At 45.8% G+C, this 20,513-nt stretch overlaps 1 protein-coding gene across 2 annotated transcripts; it reads left to right on the top strand.

Moving 5' to 3' along the window:
• Window positions 1-3,175: 3,175 nt before the first annotated feature.
• Window positions 3,176-20,273, top strand: LOC148360266 (dihydropyrimidinase-related protein 2-like). Of its 2 annotated transcripts, XM_088343808.1 has the most exons (15): window positions 3,176-3,684; window positions 5,127-5,215; window positions 6,481-6,665; window positions 6,727-6,891; window positions 7,623-7,684; window positions 8,660-8,740; window positions 8,825-8,893; window positions 10,058-10,178; window positions 11,098-11,254; window positions 11,318-11,459; window positions 12,719-12,803; window positions 16,571-16,656; window positions 16,743-16,922; window positions 19,286-19,436; window positions 19,509-20,273. In XM_088343808.1, exons 1-15 carry the CDS (start codon window positions 3,373-3,375, stop codon window positions 19,598-19,600), a joined length of 1,977 nt encoding a protein of 658 aa, XP_088199934.1. In that variant the 5' UTR covers window positions 3,176-3,372; the 3' UTR covers window positions 19,601-20,273. The 2 variants fall into 2 exon arrangements, with proteins under 2 accessions (XP_088199934.1, XP_088199933.1); XM_088343807.1 differs by having other exon boundaries at window positions 8,660-8,893.
• The last annotated feature ends 240 nt before the right edge of the window (window positions 20,274-20,513 follow it).

Below are 20,513 nucleotides of genomic sequence, written 5' to 3'. Positions count from 1 at the left end.
AAATAAGACGCTTCCAAACCAAGGACATTTATTGACAGTGGGCTGACCGGACGTCAGTCTCAAATGCATATACTATGATTCCCCCTCCCCAAAAGGTTTTGACACAGCACTCATTCACATCAAACATTTGTAACAGCAGGTTCAAAACGCTTTTCTTGGATTCTGTCTTCCATCCAATATCTGCACAACTTATCCTCAATAGGGCTGTTATTGCTAATAGACGGATCAAAAGGACCCCCCCAAAAAAATAAAATCAAAAAATGCTCACGAGGTAGAGCACTCGTCTTGGGATCAAGGTCACTGGTTCGATTCCCAGCTCCTCTGTGTTATATGTCAAAGATCATTGACGTTCATGGCCGTCCGCATCGCTCTCCAAAAAAAGCCTGGAAAGCTTCCTCAACTCATAAATAGGACTTTGTATTGATCCCACCTTCCCTATTTATGGACTGTGTTTTTGTTACACATTATTCTTTTCCCTCCCTCTACGCGGCACCTTATGTGACTTCCCTTGTCCCCATTAAAGACTGTCCATGTGACACACGTGTCCGCATTTGGATCCTGTCCGTCTTATACGTCTTTGCCATTTTGAGTTTTCCCTTTTTTTCTTTTCTCTTTCTGACTTCACATCATAATTACTGACGAGAAGCACCCGTGCCCGCTCCTTTGGCGCCAACTGCCTCGGACTCTGATCGGCTCCCTGTCCCTATTCGAACCCACTCCTTTCTGTCACCTGTCGTCAGTCCGTCTGCGAACCTCAGTGTACTCGAGGCGAGCTTTTTCGACCCTGACTCCCACCTGCTTTTGCTCCCGTCTGTTTCCTAGCTTTGACACGTTTTTTTGATCCTGACCACGTCGACTCTCCTCTCTTAGCTTTCGACTCGTTTCCAATCCCGATCCCTATGTTTTTGCTCTCCCGTCCCGGCGACTGACCCGTTTTTCTGTTCCCGACACCGCCGTCGCTCGCCACGGAAGTCCCGCTTCCGCGTTCGGAACGACCCGCTTCCCGCGTCCGACCATCGCCGGATCGTGGGCGCAACCCTTTCCTTTCTTTAATAAAACTGAGTGAAACGTAGCGCAAGTGGGTCCTGTCCCCGTTCTGGTCCTGACACTTGAATGTTTCCTTTTTTTCTTTTCATTTTCTCTTTGTATTTTTTCTTTCTTTTCTTTTTGTCAAGGAGGTTCCCTGAGCCCGTTCGTCCTTGTTCTAAGGGACCCGTAATGCCTTCCAGAAGGCCAATAAGGGCCAGGGCTGAGAAGACTCCTCTCAAGCGCGGCCAAGCTTGAAACATTTGTGCGGTGGTGCGTTTGTGGGACAAAAAAAGTCGGCCAACGGAGCGCAAGAAAGTGCCCTTCATGATGCACTGATCTTCTTTTTTTTCTTTTGTTTTTTTTCCTCCGCCATTATTTTCCCCAAGCGTGTCGCGACCGTCAAGTGAGGTAGGCGCCTTCTTTTTTGGGGTTAAGAGAGGATTTGTCCTGACCCGAATAAAAGCGGGGACTAAAAAAGGACCAAAAAACAATTACAAAAACCAATGACGTCACGTCATAAACAGCTTTTATGAGGAATACCCGTGATATGACGACGTTACAACTTTTTTTCATTTGGAAAGATTTTCAAGAAGAAAATGCATTTTTGTCGTTTGTTTGGTCCGTTTTTGCTCTGTTGTTGGGCTTATTTTTTTATTGCTCTTTTTCTGGACATATTTCTCTTGTTTTGATCCTTTATTTCAGTTTTATCCGGATAAAGAGGCAAAGTATTTATAAATAAGGAAAAGACAAAATCAAATGCTATGACGTTTGGCGACTATTATCTACTATGAATAACGATGGGAAACACACGGACTCATTGATTCTGCCGAAGGGCGTCCTGAATATTCACAGGCGTCGCTGCAGTGTTTTGTATTTTGAACGCGTGCCGGTTGGAAAAGAGCAGCTTACTGTTTTCCTCCGAAAAGAATAATATGGCTGCAACAACTCATCGATAACATCGATTCGGAAAAGCAAAGATCGTCGATCGGTTGTATCGCGTGATCTAGAAGCCTCTAAGTACGTGAAATCAATGCAAATAAAAGTGCACACCATTCTGTCGTGACTCTGAGAGTGGTAGTACCGCTTTGCACCAACAGAGGACGCCGAGAAGTCGTCTTGCATTTGAAAAATTCTTTTTCATTGAACTTTGCATCATGATAAACAACATTTCCTGGAAATTTTCAGATTTGTAGTGTTGACTGTTTCATCATGAAACGAAGCAAAACATTTTCAAGGGAACAAAAAGTGCTGCGGAAGTTCAGACAAAAAAAGTCAGAAAACAAGTCAATAAAATAAATCAAGTAAAACGAAAAAAAAAATCATAACATGTTTAACTCCATACGAGGGGGAGATTCTTAAGCATATTTTATTTCACTTTCATATTGGGAATGTTTATCATATTCAAAGATTTAACCCAAAGAAGGGAATTTGTTGGATTGGGGCAATTACGCCCAAATTCATTCAAGATTCATTTTTTTACTAGTCGTGGCCTTTGTCATAAAATGTATAATGTGGGGCTCGCAGGTCATGTTGACCGCAGTATCAAATCCATTTGTATCAAAAATTAAAACTCATCGTTTCACTTGCTGATGGCAGTAGCCACCTTGCCCTTGGCTTTCTGTAAGAATGTTAGCCCATCCCATTTTGACTGTAAGTTAAAAAAAAAAAGGGAAGTTGACTGTGAGGGCCGCCATTTCCAGGACAAGTGGAAATTGGAGTATTTTTTCCCCACCCAAATCTGAAACAACTGCGTCTGTCTAATTTACCAAGAGTCTGTGACTCTTTACAAAGTATAGAATATCACGAGGCACTGCCAGACTAAACATGTTGAACTGTAAACGAACGCTTTGAAAAGGTGAAGCAACTTTTAAGGGCACAGCGGCGCTTTCTCACTAGAGTCAAATGAAAATACTACGAAGGCGAGCTAGGAGGCGGCGACACTTTGACAGAAGTGAATTTATGAAAGAGTCTTGAAAGAATGCCAGTCGGCCCTCACTTATTTCCAGCTGACCAAATGTGGCCCCCTCCGCTTGCTTTCTCACCCCTGACACCCCTGCCATCAAACGTAGCGAAAAACTAGCGGCTTGTAGTCCAGAACCAATGGTAGTTTTTTGGGTTTCATCTGTGTCCGGCCGGAACTGTGTCAGTAGGTCGATTGTTCGCAAACGGTTGAGTGATGTCTGGTCTGGTAGAGATGCCGCCTCGGACGCTTCGTTCCACTCGACTGCCCTCGGCTCGCCTTTGACGGCTCTCCTTTGACGGCTCGCCTTTGAAGTCAGCCGTCTCGCGAGCGTTCGCCCCCGTTTTCATTTTCATTTCGCTTTTCATTCGGTCGAGGTCGCCATGTCGGAAAGACGGAGGTCTCCGGAGGACGATCGGGCCTCGCTGTTGTCCAGGCTGGGTTCCGACTCTCCGCGTCCTCGCATGAAATATGGCGGGATGTTCGCCAGCGTGGAGGGAGCCTACGAAAACAAAACGCTCGACTTTGAATCCTTCAGCCCGCGGACGCTACGGCGTTCGGAACGACGCGGCCCGGGAGGGTCTGCCGACATCTATTCGGAAAACCGGGGCGCGGGAGGGGCCGCCGGGGTCTACGCCTCGGAAAACCGGGGCGCAGGAGGGGCTTCCGGGGTCTACTCTTCTGGAAACGTCCAGGTACGGCCAAACGGGGAAAATGAAAGGTCTGGAAACGTTTTGGAAATGGGTTTTGAGGGTGTCTGCGAGGGCTTTAGATAGATAGATAGATAGATAGATAGATACTTTGTTCATCCCCGAAGGGAAATTCACATTTCCAGCAGCATCCCTGAGCTGAGAACAATCGAGAACAATCGAAAATAACACTTCTGATATGAGCAAATGCAATACTCTTTTCATTCGATCGGAGGTGGAATTGCACAGCAACAATCAGCGATAGAGACAGACGGATATTTTCAGGTGAAAATACAGAGAGCCCTTGCTACTATGCGCTCCACAGCACGGGGGCCCGAACGGAGAACGCTCTCCACCCCGCGTATTTCTTCTCGGTTCCCGGGATCGTCGGTTAGACTGGCGTTTTACGATCGGAGGCTCCGAGCTCCGCCCTCAGAGATCGGATCTGCAACCTCAGCGAAACGGTTTAAATCTAGACTTAAAGCAGACTCCCATATTTCATGTCGACAATATCTGTGTACTGCGACGGCCGTTTTGGCCGAGTCATCCTGGAAGGGGGATGAGGTCCTGTGCGACCCCTTCTCAAGGTTTCTTCATTTTCCTCATGCTGAGATTTCGAGTTCTACCTTGCCCTCGTGTCGGTTTTAGATCAGGGTATCCTGTGATAATGGTTTGCAATAGTCTGTGCAGCCCTTTGAGACTTCCTGTCATTAAGGGCCAAACAAAGAAACATGACTCGACTCCTGTTGTCGCTGGTTGGCTCTTTCGCATTCAGGAAAAAAAAGATTGGCAAAAAAATTGTTATTGAAAAATGATCCGATTTAAAAGAAACACGGGATGCTTTCTCCGCACCATTGAAGAATGATGCCAAGCTTGAAGCCTTTTGGCCATTGAATTACAAATAAAAGCGAGGAATGCTTCTCGCAGCAGCGACAGAGAACCGCTCTCGTAAAATCATGCGGCGTGTTGCGCTTTCCCTCTAAATGCGCGAGAGGGCGCTCCTCGTTCGCTTTTGGGAGAGGTCGGCCGAGACTCAGGCCGAGCACCCTCATCTCCGGGGCCGATTCATATCCCGGCGTCTCTCATACTGTATTGGGAGCGGACAACTCGGCTTTCTTTCTGCGTCTCCCCAAAAAGGAGTTGTGTCCCGCGCCTTCGTCGTGCAGCCCAAGTCATGTGCTCTCTCTCTCTCTCTCTCTCTCTCTCTCTCTCTCTCTCTCTCTCTCTCTCTCTCTCTCTCTCTCTCTCTCTCTCTCTCTCTCTCGCTGTGATTCTCAGCAGTAAGTCCGCTCTAATGTAGGCTGCAAAAAAAGGTGCGACGTGACTTGTTTTTTTTTTCACTTTTGGCATGTTGTTCTGTTCCCTAATTAGCGCCAAAACCCAGGGGTCTCTGTATATAGCGTCATCTTCGTGGAGCTTATTTTTTTTCTTCTCCTTTGCGTTTTTAGGACAACGGTCTGATCATCAAAGGAGGGAAGATAGTCAACGACGACTACTCCTTCTACGCAGACGTTTACGTCCAAGACGGGAAAATCAAGTACTTTGCATGGATTTGGTCATTTCAAACGGATCGACTCCCAAACCTCAACAAAATTCCACAAAAGCGCCGAAGCCTCTCTCCAGACGAGCACGTTTTATTTCACCGTGTGGTCTTTGAAGATTTGATCAAATCTATGAAATAAGAATAATGTCAGAGCCTGTCTTCCATATTTATAGAAATCTACCGCCCAAAATGTCTCTACCCTTCGCAGTTAGTTAAGAGTGTGGGGACTCATTTTTGGCCGAAAGAATCGTTTTCAAACAAGGTGCGAGCAAAGTTATTTTGTAAAAATATCACAAAATACTGCAAAGGGAGACGGGTCCCCTTAAGCGCACGATCGTGGGGGCACATTTCTTTTGGTGTGTCTTGGGCAAGTACAGCCTGGTGGCGCCCTCTTCAGGCCAACAAATGTTTTCGGCCCAGTTTGGGTGTTCAAACAGTGTTGTGTGGCATTTCATCATAAAGTGTCTCAACAGTGATCATAAATAGATAGGTGGATAGATGCTTTATTCATCCGCAGGGAAATTCCCAAAAAAGGAGTTGATTCCTCGAATAAAGGCATTTTTGTGCCTTAAAACCCATATCCATAGGATAGAAACTCATCCAAAGTGTAGTTGTTAAACAGGACACAAACACTGAGGATATAAGCAACAACAAAAAAATAAATCACAAAAATAGCGAAAAATAACACAGGAGCTGCTGGAGTGGCTGCCATTCGCGACAGCGCCATACATGTAGTCATAAATGGTTTCAGGAGCTTCCCAGAAAATGGATTATTCACGGCCAAAACGGGTTCTGTTGGTGTTACTGTAAACTGTAGTTAAAATAGCGTCCTATATATATACTGAACCAAACCCCTTGTCTCAGCTTTGCACGTGCGATAATCGACTCTGCGTGTAATCGTATCGTAGAAGAAAATCCAGCCTGAACTGACCGCAGGCATAAAAGCCTGAACCGGCCCGAACCCGACCGATGAGCTTGATTTGAGGGATCTTACCTCCATAGCTTACACAATTTCACACGTCGCGCAAATTGGAATCGGGAGCCATAGGTTCCCAACCCCTGATTTATGGAAACCTCCGTCACCTAGGCTTTTGTTGATGTTCTCCACAGACAATTCAGGGAGATTTAACTGCTCGGAGTCGCTAAATAATACACACTGTCCCTTTAAGTGCCGAATGTGTGCGCGTCATCATTTTAACGGGTCCCTTCTAGGGAAACTTTCTCCGACACGGCAGCTTCTCTCCATGTTCTCCAAATAGACAAATCGGGGAGAAGTTGTGTGTTCCGGCAGGAGCGAGGACGGTAGACGCTACGGGGCGCCTTCTGGTCCCGGGCGGCATCGACGCCAACACCAACCTGCACGCCCGTCAGAAAGGACTCCGCCCCGCCGACGATTTCTACGCCGGGACCCGAGCGGCCCTGGCCGGCGGGACCACCATGATCAGTGGGTAAAGGGCCCCGCGCCCGGCTTCCGCTGGACCTTTCAAAGGGCTTTTCTTCAACAGTCGACCACGTGAGGGCCGAGCCGGGGGCCCATTTGCTGTCGGCGCTGGAGGAGTGGATGGAGGCGGGGCTCCGAGGGGCCTGTTGCGACTTTTCCTGCCACGTGGACGTCACCCGATGGCACCCGAAACTCCGACACCATCTGGAAATCCTGGTCAAGGACAAAGGTGGGAAAAGACCGCCATGTGTTGGATTGCTTACAGAGGATGTCAACTTGACACTTATTAATGAGGACAAGGACATGTTGAGAGATTTGTCAGCTGTGGTTAGAATGTTTAAAATGAACTTCTTTTGTGGAGCACCAAAGGATGTGTCTTACCGTTAGCAGCTCTCTCTGTAGACTGCCAACAAACCCTGCCTTTCGGTCACATGTCCAAAGCCAAAACCAAGCCCCACCCCGTACCAGCAGGTGGCATTGTTGGACTCATCATTGCAGGACACTTACCAAAAACGATACTCATATTTCAGCAGGAATTTCAATCAAACAAAAGTTATTATTACACCCGTTAAATATATACGACACCATTTTACTATGGAGATACCACAGAAATGCTATAAAAATGCTACCAAGGAAATAGTGAACATCAAATTGAGTACCTAAAACAGGATTATTATTATATATATATATATATATATATATATATATATATATATATATATATATATATATATATATATATATGTAGTAGTAAGCGTTTTACACCCAATTTGATGAAACTAATCTTATTAAAAACACCTTTAGTCATTTATAAATGAAAAAAGGGTATGAGACCCAGGACGGTCCCCTCGGCCAACTTTTAAGGCCCCGCCGCAACTCCAAATAGGGGTCCGGCCTTGCTCTTGCGTCTGTTTTGAGGTGGGCGCAGGTGAGCTTCATACAGGTGTGTTTTTGTTGCAGGCGTCAACTCTTTCCTCTTTTTCATGAGCTACAAAGAGCAATATCAGAGCTCCGATTCACAGGTACAAAACCGTTTCCATCAGAGGTGGGTCGGAACCACTTACATGTACTTGCCCGAGTCAGCTCACACTTGGTACTTCTGGGAGTATTTTGAAATCGCTCTATTTTTGACTTTGAGTGGATTTGGGAAAAAGACTCTTACTCTATAAAGCTACATTCAAGCTCATAGAATAGAATAGAATTTGCTTTTATTGTCATTCTATGTAACAATGCACACAGAACGAAATGTCGATACAACTGACACGTACAGTTAAACTGTAGCGAGCCGATGCAACCGCAGCCGAACAGGGCGCAGCCATTTTAGTCATTAGGTGAGCAAACCCCCCGATTCCAACCCTTTATGCTGAGCGCTAAGCAGGGAGGCAACGAGTACCAATGTTGTAAATCTTAGGTATGACTCGGCCGAGGCTTGAACCAGCGATCTCCCAGTCTCGGAGCGGGCGCCCTACCATCTAGGCTACCGAGCTGGTCATATCAATTATCTTAAATCCCCTCACTCCCTGTAAGCACGCGCATTTCTCCGAGTATCATAGTAGTTCGGCCATTCTCCGCAGGATGCGCTGCATCCAACGGTCGTACAGCACGTGCGGTTTGATTTTTTATTTTGCGGCTCTCGACGAACGACTTTACTTTTCAACATTTTGGGTCGCCGACCCCCGGGCTCGCTCGTCGTCAAAAAAAGGAGCGGGGCTTTAAGCGGGTTGAAGGTATTTCTTTGATATTATGATCACGTTTCTTGTTTATTCAAGTACTCGAACGGACATGGATCGTTTTCATCTTTTTCGACGATCGGATTTGATCCGGATCGACGCTAAGACGTCGCTCCGGTGACTCGGTACTCGAGCGGTTATTCGACTTTTACTCGAGTCGTTCGTCCGAAGTAAGAGTACCCGGAGCGGTTTAGCCGACCCACCTCGGATTTCACCGACAAAAGGCAAAGTTTGAAAAGGCCGTTTTGCGCTCTCTTGTCTTTGGAGCTTTACGAGGCTTTCCGGGTCCTGGGGGATTTGGGCGCCCTGGCCCTGGTACACGCCCAGAACGGCGACATCATCGCTCAGGTAAGCAAAAAACCCTCGTCTCCACCCCAAATTCCCCTCAAGACGTATTCGCCACCGGACCGGATTCCCCACGCGACCTTTCAGAGACAAAAGAGCATCCTGGCTCTCGGCATCACCGGACCCGAAGGACACGTCTTGTCCCAGCCCGAAGAGGTAGGCCGTCTTCCTTCACGCCAACTCCTTGAAAAAAGCCTCCTATAAAGGAGTCAATGACATTGGGAGCTTATCGTTTTCCCTTTTTGACTCTGTCCGTTGTTAAAAGAACACCAGAGGAGTTCAAAGGCTTTAACGATGACTGTGTAGGGCAGGGGTGGGTCGCCAGGGGGCAGCATTGGCTTCAAACGTTTGGTCCGGAGACCGCTGACATTTCTTCATTTATCAATAAATATACACGCAGACATCTACATGCTATATTATTTTCTATATATATATATTTGGAAAAAAATGAGTTTTATCCAATTGGTTTGGAAATGCTCACAAGTCAAGCAAAATGATAAATGAGCTCTCTTTTTAAAGTAATCAACTTTATATGTACTTTTGAATTAAAGTCGTTTTTTTGGATTATTGCAGTCGAAATTTAGAAGTTTTTTTGTCGTATTTTTCAGTTTTCTTTTTTAGTCTTTTTCGAGTACTTTAGCAGTAGGAATTTTGTAATATTTCTGTACTATTTTTGTATTATTACTGTAGTATATCTGAATTTGTATTTCCATTGTAGTTTTTTTGGTAGGATTTCTATGGTATTTTTTTGTATTCCTACAATAAAATTTTTGTAGTTTATCCGTAGTATTTTTGCAGTATTACTGTAGTTTTAGTTTTCAGTATATCTGTTGCAATATTTCTGTCGTAGTTTTTGTGTATTACAGTAATGCTGAAGTAGTATTTTTGTAATATTTCTGTAGAATTATTTTTGAAATATTTGTAAAATAGTTTGGTTTAGTATTTCCTTAGTATTATCATTGAAGTATTTCTTTAGTATTTATGTAATATTATTGTAGTTGTATTTTTGTAGTACTTTTTTCATCATCAAAGCAAAATGATAGGTCCCTGTTTTTGAGCACTACATGTGATCGTTTTGTAGTAATTTCGTGGTATTTTTGTCGTAGACACTCAAAAGAACAACAGAGACCAAGAAAGCATGTGTACTACAGTACTTGATCTATTATTAAAAATATTGTCACGATATATTTCGACCATTTTGGTTTAGCGGGCCGGGTGAAAAAGCCCGACCGGTCGCATTTAGGCCGTGGGCTGCAGTTTGCCCACCCCTGGTGTAGAGACACAGAAAAGAAAGACTATGAGTTGTACCTTTGTTCTCAGGTGGAGGCGGAAGCCATTAACAGAGCGGTGGCCATCGCCAAACGAGCCAACGTTCCTCTTTACATCTGCAAAGTCATGAGTAAATCGGCCGCTGACGTCATCGCCGAGGCCAGAAAGAAAGGTCGCCTTCAAATTCCTCATTTGGCTTTATTCCATTTTGTGTCAAGGACCCGCACAGCGCACCGACACAGATCAGCGCAGCAGCGGGAGTCAATATTCGCATAGGGTTCGGTACACGCGGAGTCGGCGCTATCTGAATCGCCAGAGGCAGCGGTCGTGGTCCAAGAGGCAGGCGAGGGGTCGATGATTTGGTAAACTCACTTCAACAAAGGCGACGGGCCAAGGGTTCGGCAGGCGCTACTTGCGTTCGGGAAAAGTGGCAAGGGTTCGGTACACACGGAGTCAGGCATCGGGGAAACAGTGTCAAGATCACTAGAGTCTGCAGTCACGGTCCAAGAGGCAGGCGAGGGGTCGGTGAGCCGGTAAAATCACTTTAGCAAAGGCGACAGGCCAAGGGTTCGGCAGACGCTACTTGTGGTGAGGAAAGGCGGCAAGGGTTCGGTACACACGGAGTCAAGCATCGGGGAAACAGTATCAAGATCACTTGAGGCTGCAGTCATGGTCCAAGAGGCAGGCAAGGGGGCAGTGAGCCAGTAAACTCACTTCAGCAAAGACGACAAGCCAAGGGTTCGGCAGAGGCTACTTGTGGTGAGGAAAGGCGGCAAGAGTTTGGCGCACTGAGAAAAACAAAGCCGTGACGAGAGAGGTGTCGAACTAGCACCGAGCTGAGGAAACAGGGTTTAAATAGTGAAGAGGGAGAGGTGTGATTGGAGGGTAATCAGGACAAGTGATACCAGGTTTGGGGTGGCAATTAGAGCCAGGAAGTGAGTGCCCAAATAAGGCGACAAGGGGAGAGGAATAGATAGCGGCAACCAAACCCGAGTGCAGGATTGTGACATTAAGAAAGTGTCGCCTCGCCTCCTATTTGGTGGCCCAGAATGATCCGCAAGACAAATGTTTACAATTTTTTTTTTCTGTAGGGACGGTGATCTACGGGGAGCCAATCACAGCGGCTTTGGCAGTGGACGGCTCTGGCTATTGGTCCAAAGATTGGGCGACGGCCGCTGCCCTGGTTACGAGCCCGCCCCTCAGTCCGGATCCTTCCACTCCCAACTACCTGACCTCTATGCTAGCATGGTTGCTGTTTGTTATTCCTCTCCGGTGCGGTTAGCAAGCGGCTAACGGCTAGCATTTTTGTAGCGGTGACCTTCAAGTGACTTCCAGCGCGCAAGCTAGCTTCTGCACAGCTCAGAAAGCCGTCGGCAAAGATGACTTTACGCTCATTCCTGAGGGAACCACTGGGATCGAGGAGAGGATGGCGGTGATCTGGGACAGAATTGTGGTAAGATTTGCTCATTTTCCTCTTTGCTCCGTTGTTGGTCCTATCTTATTGTAACTTGCTCATTTTCTGGTCATATTTAGGTGCTTTGGTGGCAGATTTTTGGTCTTTTCGGGGTTTGTTTATTGTTGTGCTATGGTAGTTGATTTTTCGTTTTTGGTAGTTTTTTTTGTCATTTCTCTTTCGTATTTTGGTCTTTTTTTTGGAGGAGCATTTTTGGTCAATTCTTGTTTGTTTCCTGTTGTATTTTGGTAGTTTTTATAGTACAGTGGATTTTTTACTTTTTGGGTCAATTTTTGGTTGTTTTTGTCATGTTCATTTTTAGAAGCTTTTTGTTTTTTGGGATGTATTTTGGTTGTTAATTTTGGTTGCTTATTTTTGTTATTTTTGGTCACTTATTGTTATATTGAGGTCTTTTTTTTCTCTTTATTCGTAGTTTTGTTGTTGTTTGTATTTTGGTCATTTTTGAAAACTTTTGGGGTACTTTTGGTTCATTCTGTCAGGTTCAAAATGATGTCCCGATGAAATGAAAAACTTTTGAGTTACAATCAAACTCGTTTATTACAGAAAGGCAAGCGCATTGAAACAAGGCAAAACGGCGTCCTTGAATTGAGACGAAACGCTTCGGCAGGAACCCCAGCCTTCTTTTCATACTGTTTCGTGGATTCTGATGAGAGGATAGAATAAACCACGTGCACTTAAAAGGATTCTGACCGGAATCACATATTTAAATGCAGCGTGTGAGGTCCGTTGCTGGATAGCGTGCAAGTATAATAAATGAGCAATAGGGATAGTGAACTTTGTAAAAACAATGCGTTTCTGTGAGGAGAAAAGCAAGCTCTTAGCTTGGAATATTGAAGTCAAACTCTCCTAAAACCGAAACCAGATAAGATGAATGGAATTTGGGAGGAAAAGCCATCTTTTGACCTTGGAGTTGCTTGTCTCTGAACACCGCGTGAAATCGCAAAACCACACACTTATTGAGCACTACAGAAACACAAACGCACAACGATATAAGAGCATAAAGTATATACTGGCTGTAAAATATAGAATATGGCATAAAAGGCACACTTAGACTATAGTTTCCCCCACAAATTCTTAGTTGTTTCTTCTTGTTTTTTGTTAGTTTTTTTATCAGTCACGTGTGTCAATTTTTGGTAGGGAATTTTTTTCATTTTTTTCCCTCGATTTTTGGTTGTTTATTGTTGTATTTTGGTTGATTCCTGGTCAACTATGAAGTTGAATTTTGTCGTTTGTTGTAGTGTCCCGGCAAGATAGACGAGAACCAGTTTGTGGCCCTGACGAGTACCAATGCTGCCAAACTCTTCAACGTCTACCCTCGCAAAGGTACATCACGTCTTTCCCGTTCGCTCTCGTATCCGTACTACTTTTTTCATCAAATGTCAACGATGCGGCCTATGCCGGGATACAGCCAATGTGGCCCCCCAAAGCCAAAGTGTCGCGAGTGAGACGGGTGGTGTTGAGGACCAACGGCATAGAAGAAGTTTAACGTACGGTAACGCGATTTGTAAACGAATAAAACGAGTTGTGCGTTTTAGGACCCGACATACCTGCGACCGCCACTTGGCCTCAACCGAGGTTTGAACTAGGCACAGGTGTGTCCCGTCGCCACACACCTCTGCCCAATGATCCTGCACCCTTGAGAAAGACATTTTGATCTCAACACGCTTGTGGGGTCATTGTCATTATTCATTGATTTTGACATTGTCATCCCGGTTGTCATTGAAGATGTAAAACAAGGGTTGGCAAGGACGCCTACGCGCCCCGGTTACTGTAGTCAACAAACACGTGCTAAAAATGTGTCGGCGTAGACATTTCGTGTCTCATGTTCAACGTCTGGGGTTTGCATTGAGTATTTGGACAAAGAACAGTTCAGCGAAGGCCTTTTATTACAAAATTATGATATAAAATAAAACCAAGTGCACTCTGGAGCGATTGACCAGGGGAGCGTTTGCCCACAAAAGGCATTGAAAAATGCCTCGCCCCTCTCTTACTGGAAAAAAGGCTGGATTTGACAAAATAGAAAATGAAACTTACTTTGACTGACATTTTCCAGGGAAGAAACCTTTTGTTCAGAATGGATCTCACTGGGTTTTGCAGCTCTTCTGATACGCGTGTGATAGACTCAAAGACACGACATTACTGGGAAAGTAGCCAATTCGTACAAAACCCGAAACATCGAACGGATACGGAAAGCATATTCTTCATTCAAATATTGTCGGAAAACACACATCAGACACATACAAACGAAGGTATCTAAAAGTATTTCAATAATGAATGAAGCCAAATTCATTTGAAACTATAATGCATTGTATTGATGATATTGTTCTCTCGTTCTGTCATACTTAACATATTGTGCAGAAGTCTGGGACAATCATTACAAAAGTTGACTCCAGCCCATTTTTATCCTTCAAAAACGTCCAATAAGAACCATACACAGGGTAGGATATCGGGATGATACTCCTATTTTATTCATGCAGTCCATATGATTAAAACTGGATGATTTAATACAAATTTTCACTTCACAATTTTTATTTAAGGTCAACAAAAACATCCGAAAAATGAAAGAGGGAAATTATAACTTAAGGGGCTGTCGTAAATTCAAAATCCATCCATCCATCCATCCATCCATCCATCCATCCATTGTCTTCCGCTTATCCGAGGTCGGGTCCCGGGGGCAGCAGCGTTAAAAGGGAAGCCCAGAGATCCCTATCCCCAGCCACCTCCTCCAGCTCATCCGACGGGACCCCGAGGCGTTCCCAAGCCAGCCGAGAGACATATGTGTCCTGGGTCGCCCCCGGGGCCTCCTGCCGGCGGGACATGCCCGGAACACCTCCCGAGGGAGGCTTCCAGGAGGCATCCTTATTAGATGCCCGAGCCACCTCAACTGGCTCCTCTCAACGCGGAGGAGCAGTGGCTCTACACCGAGTCCCTTCCCGATGACTGAGCTTCTCACCTTATCTCTAAGGGAGAAGAACCCAGCCACCCTGCGGAGGAAACTCATTTTGGCCACTTGTATCCGGGATCGTGTTCTTTCAGTCATGACCCGAAGTTCATGACCGTAGGTGAGGGTAGGAACGTAGATCGACCGGTAGATCGAGAGCTTTGCCTTTCGGCTCAGCTCCCTCCTCACCACGACGGACCGGTAGTCATCGAACTACGGCCTAGGGTGTCCTGGTGCCAAGTGCACATATGGACACCCTTATGTCTGAACATGGTGTTCATTATATACAAAACCATGAGGAGCACAGAAGTCCAATAACGAAACACCACTCGGGTTCAGGTCAGGGGGGCCGTTCTTCCCAATCACGCCCCTCCAGGTCTCACTGTCATTGCCCACGTGAGCGTTGAAGTCTCCCAGCAGTACGAGGGAGTCCCCAGGGGGCGCGCTCTCAAGCACACCCTCTAAGGACTCCAAGAAGGGTGGGTACTCCGAACCGCTATTTGGTGCAATAGCACAAACAACAGTCAGGACCCGTCCCCCCACCTGAAGGCGGAGGGAAGCTACCCTCTCGTCTAACGGGGTGAACCCCAACGTACAGGCGCCGAGCCGTGGAGCAATTAATATGCCCACACCGGCTCTGCGCCTCTCACCACGGGCAACTCCAGAGTGGAAGAGAGTCCAACCCCTCTCGAGAGGACTGGTACCAGAGCCCAAGCCGTGCGTAGAGGCGAGTACGACTATATCTAGTCGGAATTTCTCAACCTCACGCACCAACTCGGGCTCCTTCCCTGCCAGAGAGGTAACGTTCCATGTCCCAAAAGCCAGTTTCTGTAGCCGGGGATCGTCGCGCCAAGGACCCCTCCCTTGGCTGCTACCCAGCTCTCTGCGCACCCGACCCCTATGGCACCTCCTACAGGTGGTGAGCCCATGGGAAGAGGGTACCACGTCGTCCCTTCGGGCTGTGCCCGGCCGGCCCCCGTGGGTAAGGGTCCGGTCACCAGGCGCTCGCCAGCGGACCCCACCTCCAGGCCTGGCTCCAGAAGGGGGCCCCGGTAACCCGCGTCCGGGCGAGGGAAATCGAGGACCAAAGTTTTGTGTCATCATAATTCAAAATCAAAATCCCAAAGGTGAAAACCACCAGGAAAAATATGTGTGTGCCTGTGTGTGGAGTCCAACTTTGGAATAATTGACAAGACCAGATCAAACAATGTCCAACGATTCACGTCTTCAAATCTGAATACAAAAAAACATTCCTGGCGGAATACAGAGATGAAGAAAATGGGATATGAGTGAGATTGGAAATACTGTGTTTAAAACTATGGTTAACTTGTTGTTATTGTTGCTATTGTTATATCATAACTGTTTTTATAAATATTATGTTTATTTTTGTTGTTGTTATTATCATTGGTGCCGCAGTAACATTTGGTAACTAGGCGCATTATGACGTTGAAGGATGGTTATTATCAAGATTAGTGTATAGAATATGTGATTATTGTAATTATTGATATCTGACCAATGTAATAAGTATATCCATGAGATTTTATTATATTAGACACAAGAGGAAAGAAGGATTTGTAAAATGTATTTAATAGGGAAGATAAAGGGGTAGGGAAAATAAGCATCTGCTTTTGACGACCCCTTTTCCAACATATTATGTAACATTATTTTGTTGTTGACTCATTGAATTTGTCCTGTTTTTATTTTAATGTTCGAAATAAAGTTTTCATTCAATATGCGGATTTATAGCATTTATAGCAACTCCATTGATAATGTGAATATCAAAGTCATGATGTGCTGATTGAATCATGAAACTCATATAACTGAAAACTCATGCGATAGTGACAACATACTCACTGACATATTTGAATCATCTACCAGAAGCTAGACAGAAAACACGCTGAGCTTAAAAGGTAAGTCAGCAAACAATATTTTGAAGCACTAAAAGAGTCAAATAAGATTCGATAAAAACCCAAATGGTAAGTCTTAGCGTTGCTGGTGCGCATGCGCACTGGGCATATTTAGCACGTTTGGCAGAACAGTTGAGTACAGTCAGGTGCGGCTTATAGTCCAGAAATGACGGTAGTTTAATGTCACTTTTGTATTCCGGTGGTCACTGTATTAAAATCTTCTCCGTTCTGTGCGGGAACAGGCCGGATCGCCGTCGGTTCCGATGCCGACATTGTTGTTTGGGACCCGACGCAAATCAAGAGCGTCTCTAGGAAAACTCACCATTTGGTAATTCAGTCCAAAAACACAATGCGAACGTGAGATCCGCTTTCACTCCGAACTAAGCTAAAGCGGCCATTTTTTGTCCTTTTTAGACAGTGGAAGTGAACGCGCTGGAAGGTTTGGCTCTTCGAGGCGTCGCTTCCGTGGTGATTTGCAACGGCCGAGTCGTTTACGAAGACGAAAGAGTGGACGTCGAGGAAGGTTCCGGACGTTTCGTGCCCAGGAAAGCCTTCCCTGACACTGCGTACCGCAGGATACGAATGCGGAGCCAGGTCAATAAATCAGCACTTTTAACTTTAGGGGATTCCGGGAATGCCTACTAAAATGACACTCATTTGTATCACTCGCGATCGTAAGGAATATCTACAAATTCCGGTCGCACTCGCAATTAAGTCACTTTCAGAATCTTCTCACGAGAACACGAGGATTCGGAGTGACAGGATGCCCCGGCGGTGGTACGAGACTCATAGAAGCGCAGTTACATCCGTAACTTTCGTTCTATTTCGTCCTCTACCGACTGCCGAGGGCAGTACTTAAAGCATTGAACGACTGATGCCAGTATAGTCACCGGGAACCTCAGAAACAAACCTCACTGAGAAGCCTCAGCTGGACCAAAGAAGACGGCAAGCGGTGTGGGGGAGACCACATCAACGCTGTAGAACCTGGCAGCGGTCTGGGTGACGCCCAAGAGGTGGCAGCACAGTTGACTGTAAAAAGGAAAACCCGCTTTTGCTCGGAATTAACCCCGCAACGCACATACAGGGCACAAGAGCTCCGACCTGCTTCCAGCCTCGCCCGGAGAAGCGTAATACACGAGCCGCAGCGGCCTATAACATTTGGAGCCAGAAAGAACCTTGAGCAGGCAGGAAACCCACCGACAGTCTGCCTCAGCAAGCGGTACAAAAGGTGGTAGACACAGATCGTCGAGCACTTGTTGGAGATCCCGGGACGGGACACGAGGAATAGTACACGAATGAAGCCGCCGACCGCCCCTGAGAAACAAGTACACCAAGCCACGGCCCCCCACAGAGACCGAGCAAAAAAAGGCCACCCTAGCCTCGTCGTAAAGAAAAGGCAGCCGGGAGCGGCAATCGGTCGGGAGCGACGACCGGCTAGGCCAGCCCCGAAGCTAACGGGGAGCCAGCCGGTACAAAACAAAGCGTCCGTGACAAGCTGCGAAAACGGGACGAAAGGCCCCGCTGGCCAACCGGAAGGGGGGACGAGGGCAAGCCGGAAAGCCGTCCGCAACTTTGGCAGGCATACCAACCCCTACGCTGCCTTCTAGGAGAGCGAAAGAAGCGCAGCTCCGACAAAAACTGTGGCAAGGCCAAAAGCAGCGGAAAATAGCGCTATGCAAAGTGACTTACAAAGTGACCGGAATTTGTAGACACTCCGGGCAGGTGCTTCGATGATGCCTGTGTGTCCTTTGTTGGTGCCCTTGTGGGTGGCAGGGGGATGACCACATCTCTGGCCTCTTTTCAAGGTCTCATTTTCCTCACGCAGAGTTTTTTGAGTTTTTCCTTTCCCCCTTATAGGTTTGACATCAGGGAATGGTGTCTTAATAGTCTGTGCAGCCCTTTGAGACTTTTTGTCATTAAATAGACAAACATGACTTTACTTGACTTGAATCTCCTTTGCAGGTGTCCAATCGTAATAACGCAACGCCATTTTTTTTTTGTAAGCAAGCGAGCGGAAATCAGACTTGACTACAGGGTCGCGGGCTCTGTAGCGCTGCCGAGCGGTGTTATGCCGAGAAATGCATCCCTGCCGAGATTTGCATCCCCTAGCTACTATCACCACTTTGACCTGGTTTGATCTCACTTTTATATCACTTTTCGGGAATGTGATGGCTAACATAGAACCAAAACCACTTCGTCTCGCATTTGTTGGGAATGTAATACGACTTAAACCATTCCGTCTTTGTATTTTTTGTGAATGTAATCCAACGGTAATGCACACCGTATACAAATCACTTTTGAGCAGGTAACATGTTTATTTTGCCTTTTTCGACTCTAATCGCTCGTATTGAAACTGTTATGCACTCTACCGTAAAGCTTATTTCAGCATAATAAGCTTTACGGTAGAGTGCATAGGCAGTAGCTCAGGAGGTAGAGCGCTCGTCTTGGGATCAAGGGATCCCAGTTCGAATCCCGGCTTGTCCGTGTTACATGTCGAAGTGTCCTTGGGTAAGACACTGAACCCCTAATACCCCCAATAAGCAGGTTAGCGCCTTACATGGCTGCAAGGCCGCTATTGGGAAATGTGGAGCACATTGTAAAGCGCTTTGGGAAGTCATTGACTTGAAAAGCGCTATATAAATGCAGATCATTTCATTTCATTTCACTTCTCAAAAGTGATTTCTTTACGGTGTGCATTACCGTTCAATTACATTCACAACAAATACAAGACGGAACGGTTTTGGTTTTACGTTCGCCATGACATTCCCGAAAAGTGATATAAAAGCCAGATAAAAAGAGGTAAAAGTGGTTGGAGTAGCGAGGGGATGCAAATCTCGGCATAACAGCGGCTGCGTTTTTACCCTGGCACTCACTCCCTTGTAAATCAAACTCCAACTGTATTTTAGTTTTCAGTATTTGTTTTTGATAAAAAAAGACCGTTTTATTGGTGACAACAGGGATGTGAAAATGCAGGCGTGACTCGCGGGAGGTACGACGGGCCGGTCCACTACGTCCCGGACAAATTACCGTTATCCGCCAAAGAAGGGCCCGCTCCTAAAATCCAGACCGGCCCCCGGAACCTCCATCAATCGGGATTCACCTTGGCCGGTAAAACCATTTTGTCCTATTTGAGCCCGTTCCCTTCTTGTTCCGCTTAATTGCGATTTTTGTTCCCAACAGGAAATCAGATCGACGACGACGTCCCTCGGAGGTCGTCTCAGAAGATCGTGGCGCCGCCCGGTGGACCGTCACATATCGTTTCACTCTCTTAAAGGGGCAGCGTATAATATTTTAACACTCGATGTCGCCGTAATGTGTCGTGCGATCAGAAACGGGTGCTAAAAGAACTCAAGGAAGAATACAAACGCATTTTTGGCCCGGTCTTTCATGGAGAAAGAAAAAGAAATGAAAAGAAGAAAAAAAAGACAAAAGGGAAAAAATATGGGAAAAAACACGACAAAGAAAGAGAAAGGAAGAAAAAGAAGGAAATAATAAAGAAAAAATAAACAAAGAAGCAAATAAGAAAAGAAAGCGAAAAGAGTGCAGGCAGAAGCATAGAGGGAAAAAAGAAAAAGAAGAAGAAAAGAAGGAAAGAAAAAAACAAATCAAAGACAGTTGAAAAAAAATGAATGAAGAAAAGAGAGAAAATGAGAAAACGGAACAAAATGTAATGGGGAAAATTCAAAGAAAAATGAGAGCACAGAAGAGGGAAAAAGAGAGATAAAAGAAAACAAGACAGGTTTTTGGCTGACAGTGACGACAGCTCGCTCTCGGTGAGTTTCGTCTTATGTCGAACAAATGACATTTATTCCAGTTCTGAGTATTTCCAAAATGCACATGTATATGATAGTTGTACTTTTGCTTATTATTCATATCAATGTTGTTTTGGTGAACGAATGATTTTTAGGAGGCACTAAAGAATACACAGTGTCCCTTTAAAGCCCACTTTTCCCTCAAGTCTTTAAGTGTGACATCCCGTTCCAATAAGCGAGATTTTACCAGTCTGCATGAATTTCGCAACGACACAAAGGAATTGCGCAAATGTCCTTCATTCTTCTCTCTACCGCCCGGGACGATTCTCCTCAAAAGTCCACGCTTTGCCTTTTGGAAAATCTCCCGTTTCAAAATCGGCGCCATCGTCTTGTATCGTGTTGATATCGTCTGAGCTTGGAATCAAATGGTCTG

The sequence above is a fragment of the Urocampus carinirostris genome, chromosome 9 (genome assembly GCF_059441175.1).
Source record: "Urocampus carinirostris isolate Australia breed hairy pipefish chromosome 9, RoL_Ucar_1.0, whole genome shotgun sequence".
Lineage (NCBI taxonomy): Eukaryota > Metazoa > Chordata > Actinopteri > Syngnathiformes > Syngnathidae > Urocampus > Urocampus carinirostris.
This window is presented reverse-complemented; position numbering and strand designations above follow the sequence as displayed.

Excerpts from the sequence above, each read along its gene's own strand:
- LOC148360266 (XM_088343807.1), top strand. The coding sequence starts at position 3,373 with ATGTCGGAAAGACGGAGGTCTCCGGAGGACGATCGGGCCTCGCTGTTG. Across the intron at positions 11,460-12,718 it reads TGATCTGGGACAGAATTGTG|TGTCCCGGCAAGATAGACGA; the intron begins GTAAGATTTGCT and ends CGTTTGTTGTAG. Across the intron at positions 16,923-19,285 it reads GGATACGAATGCGGAGCCAG|GGATGTGAAAATGCAGGCGT; the intron begins GTCAATAAATCA and ends TGGTGACAACAG.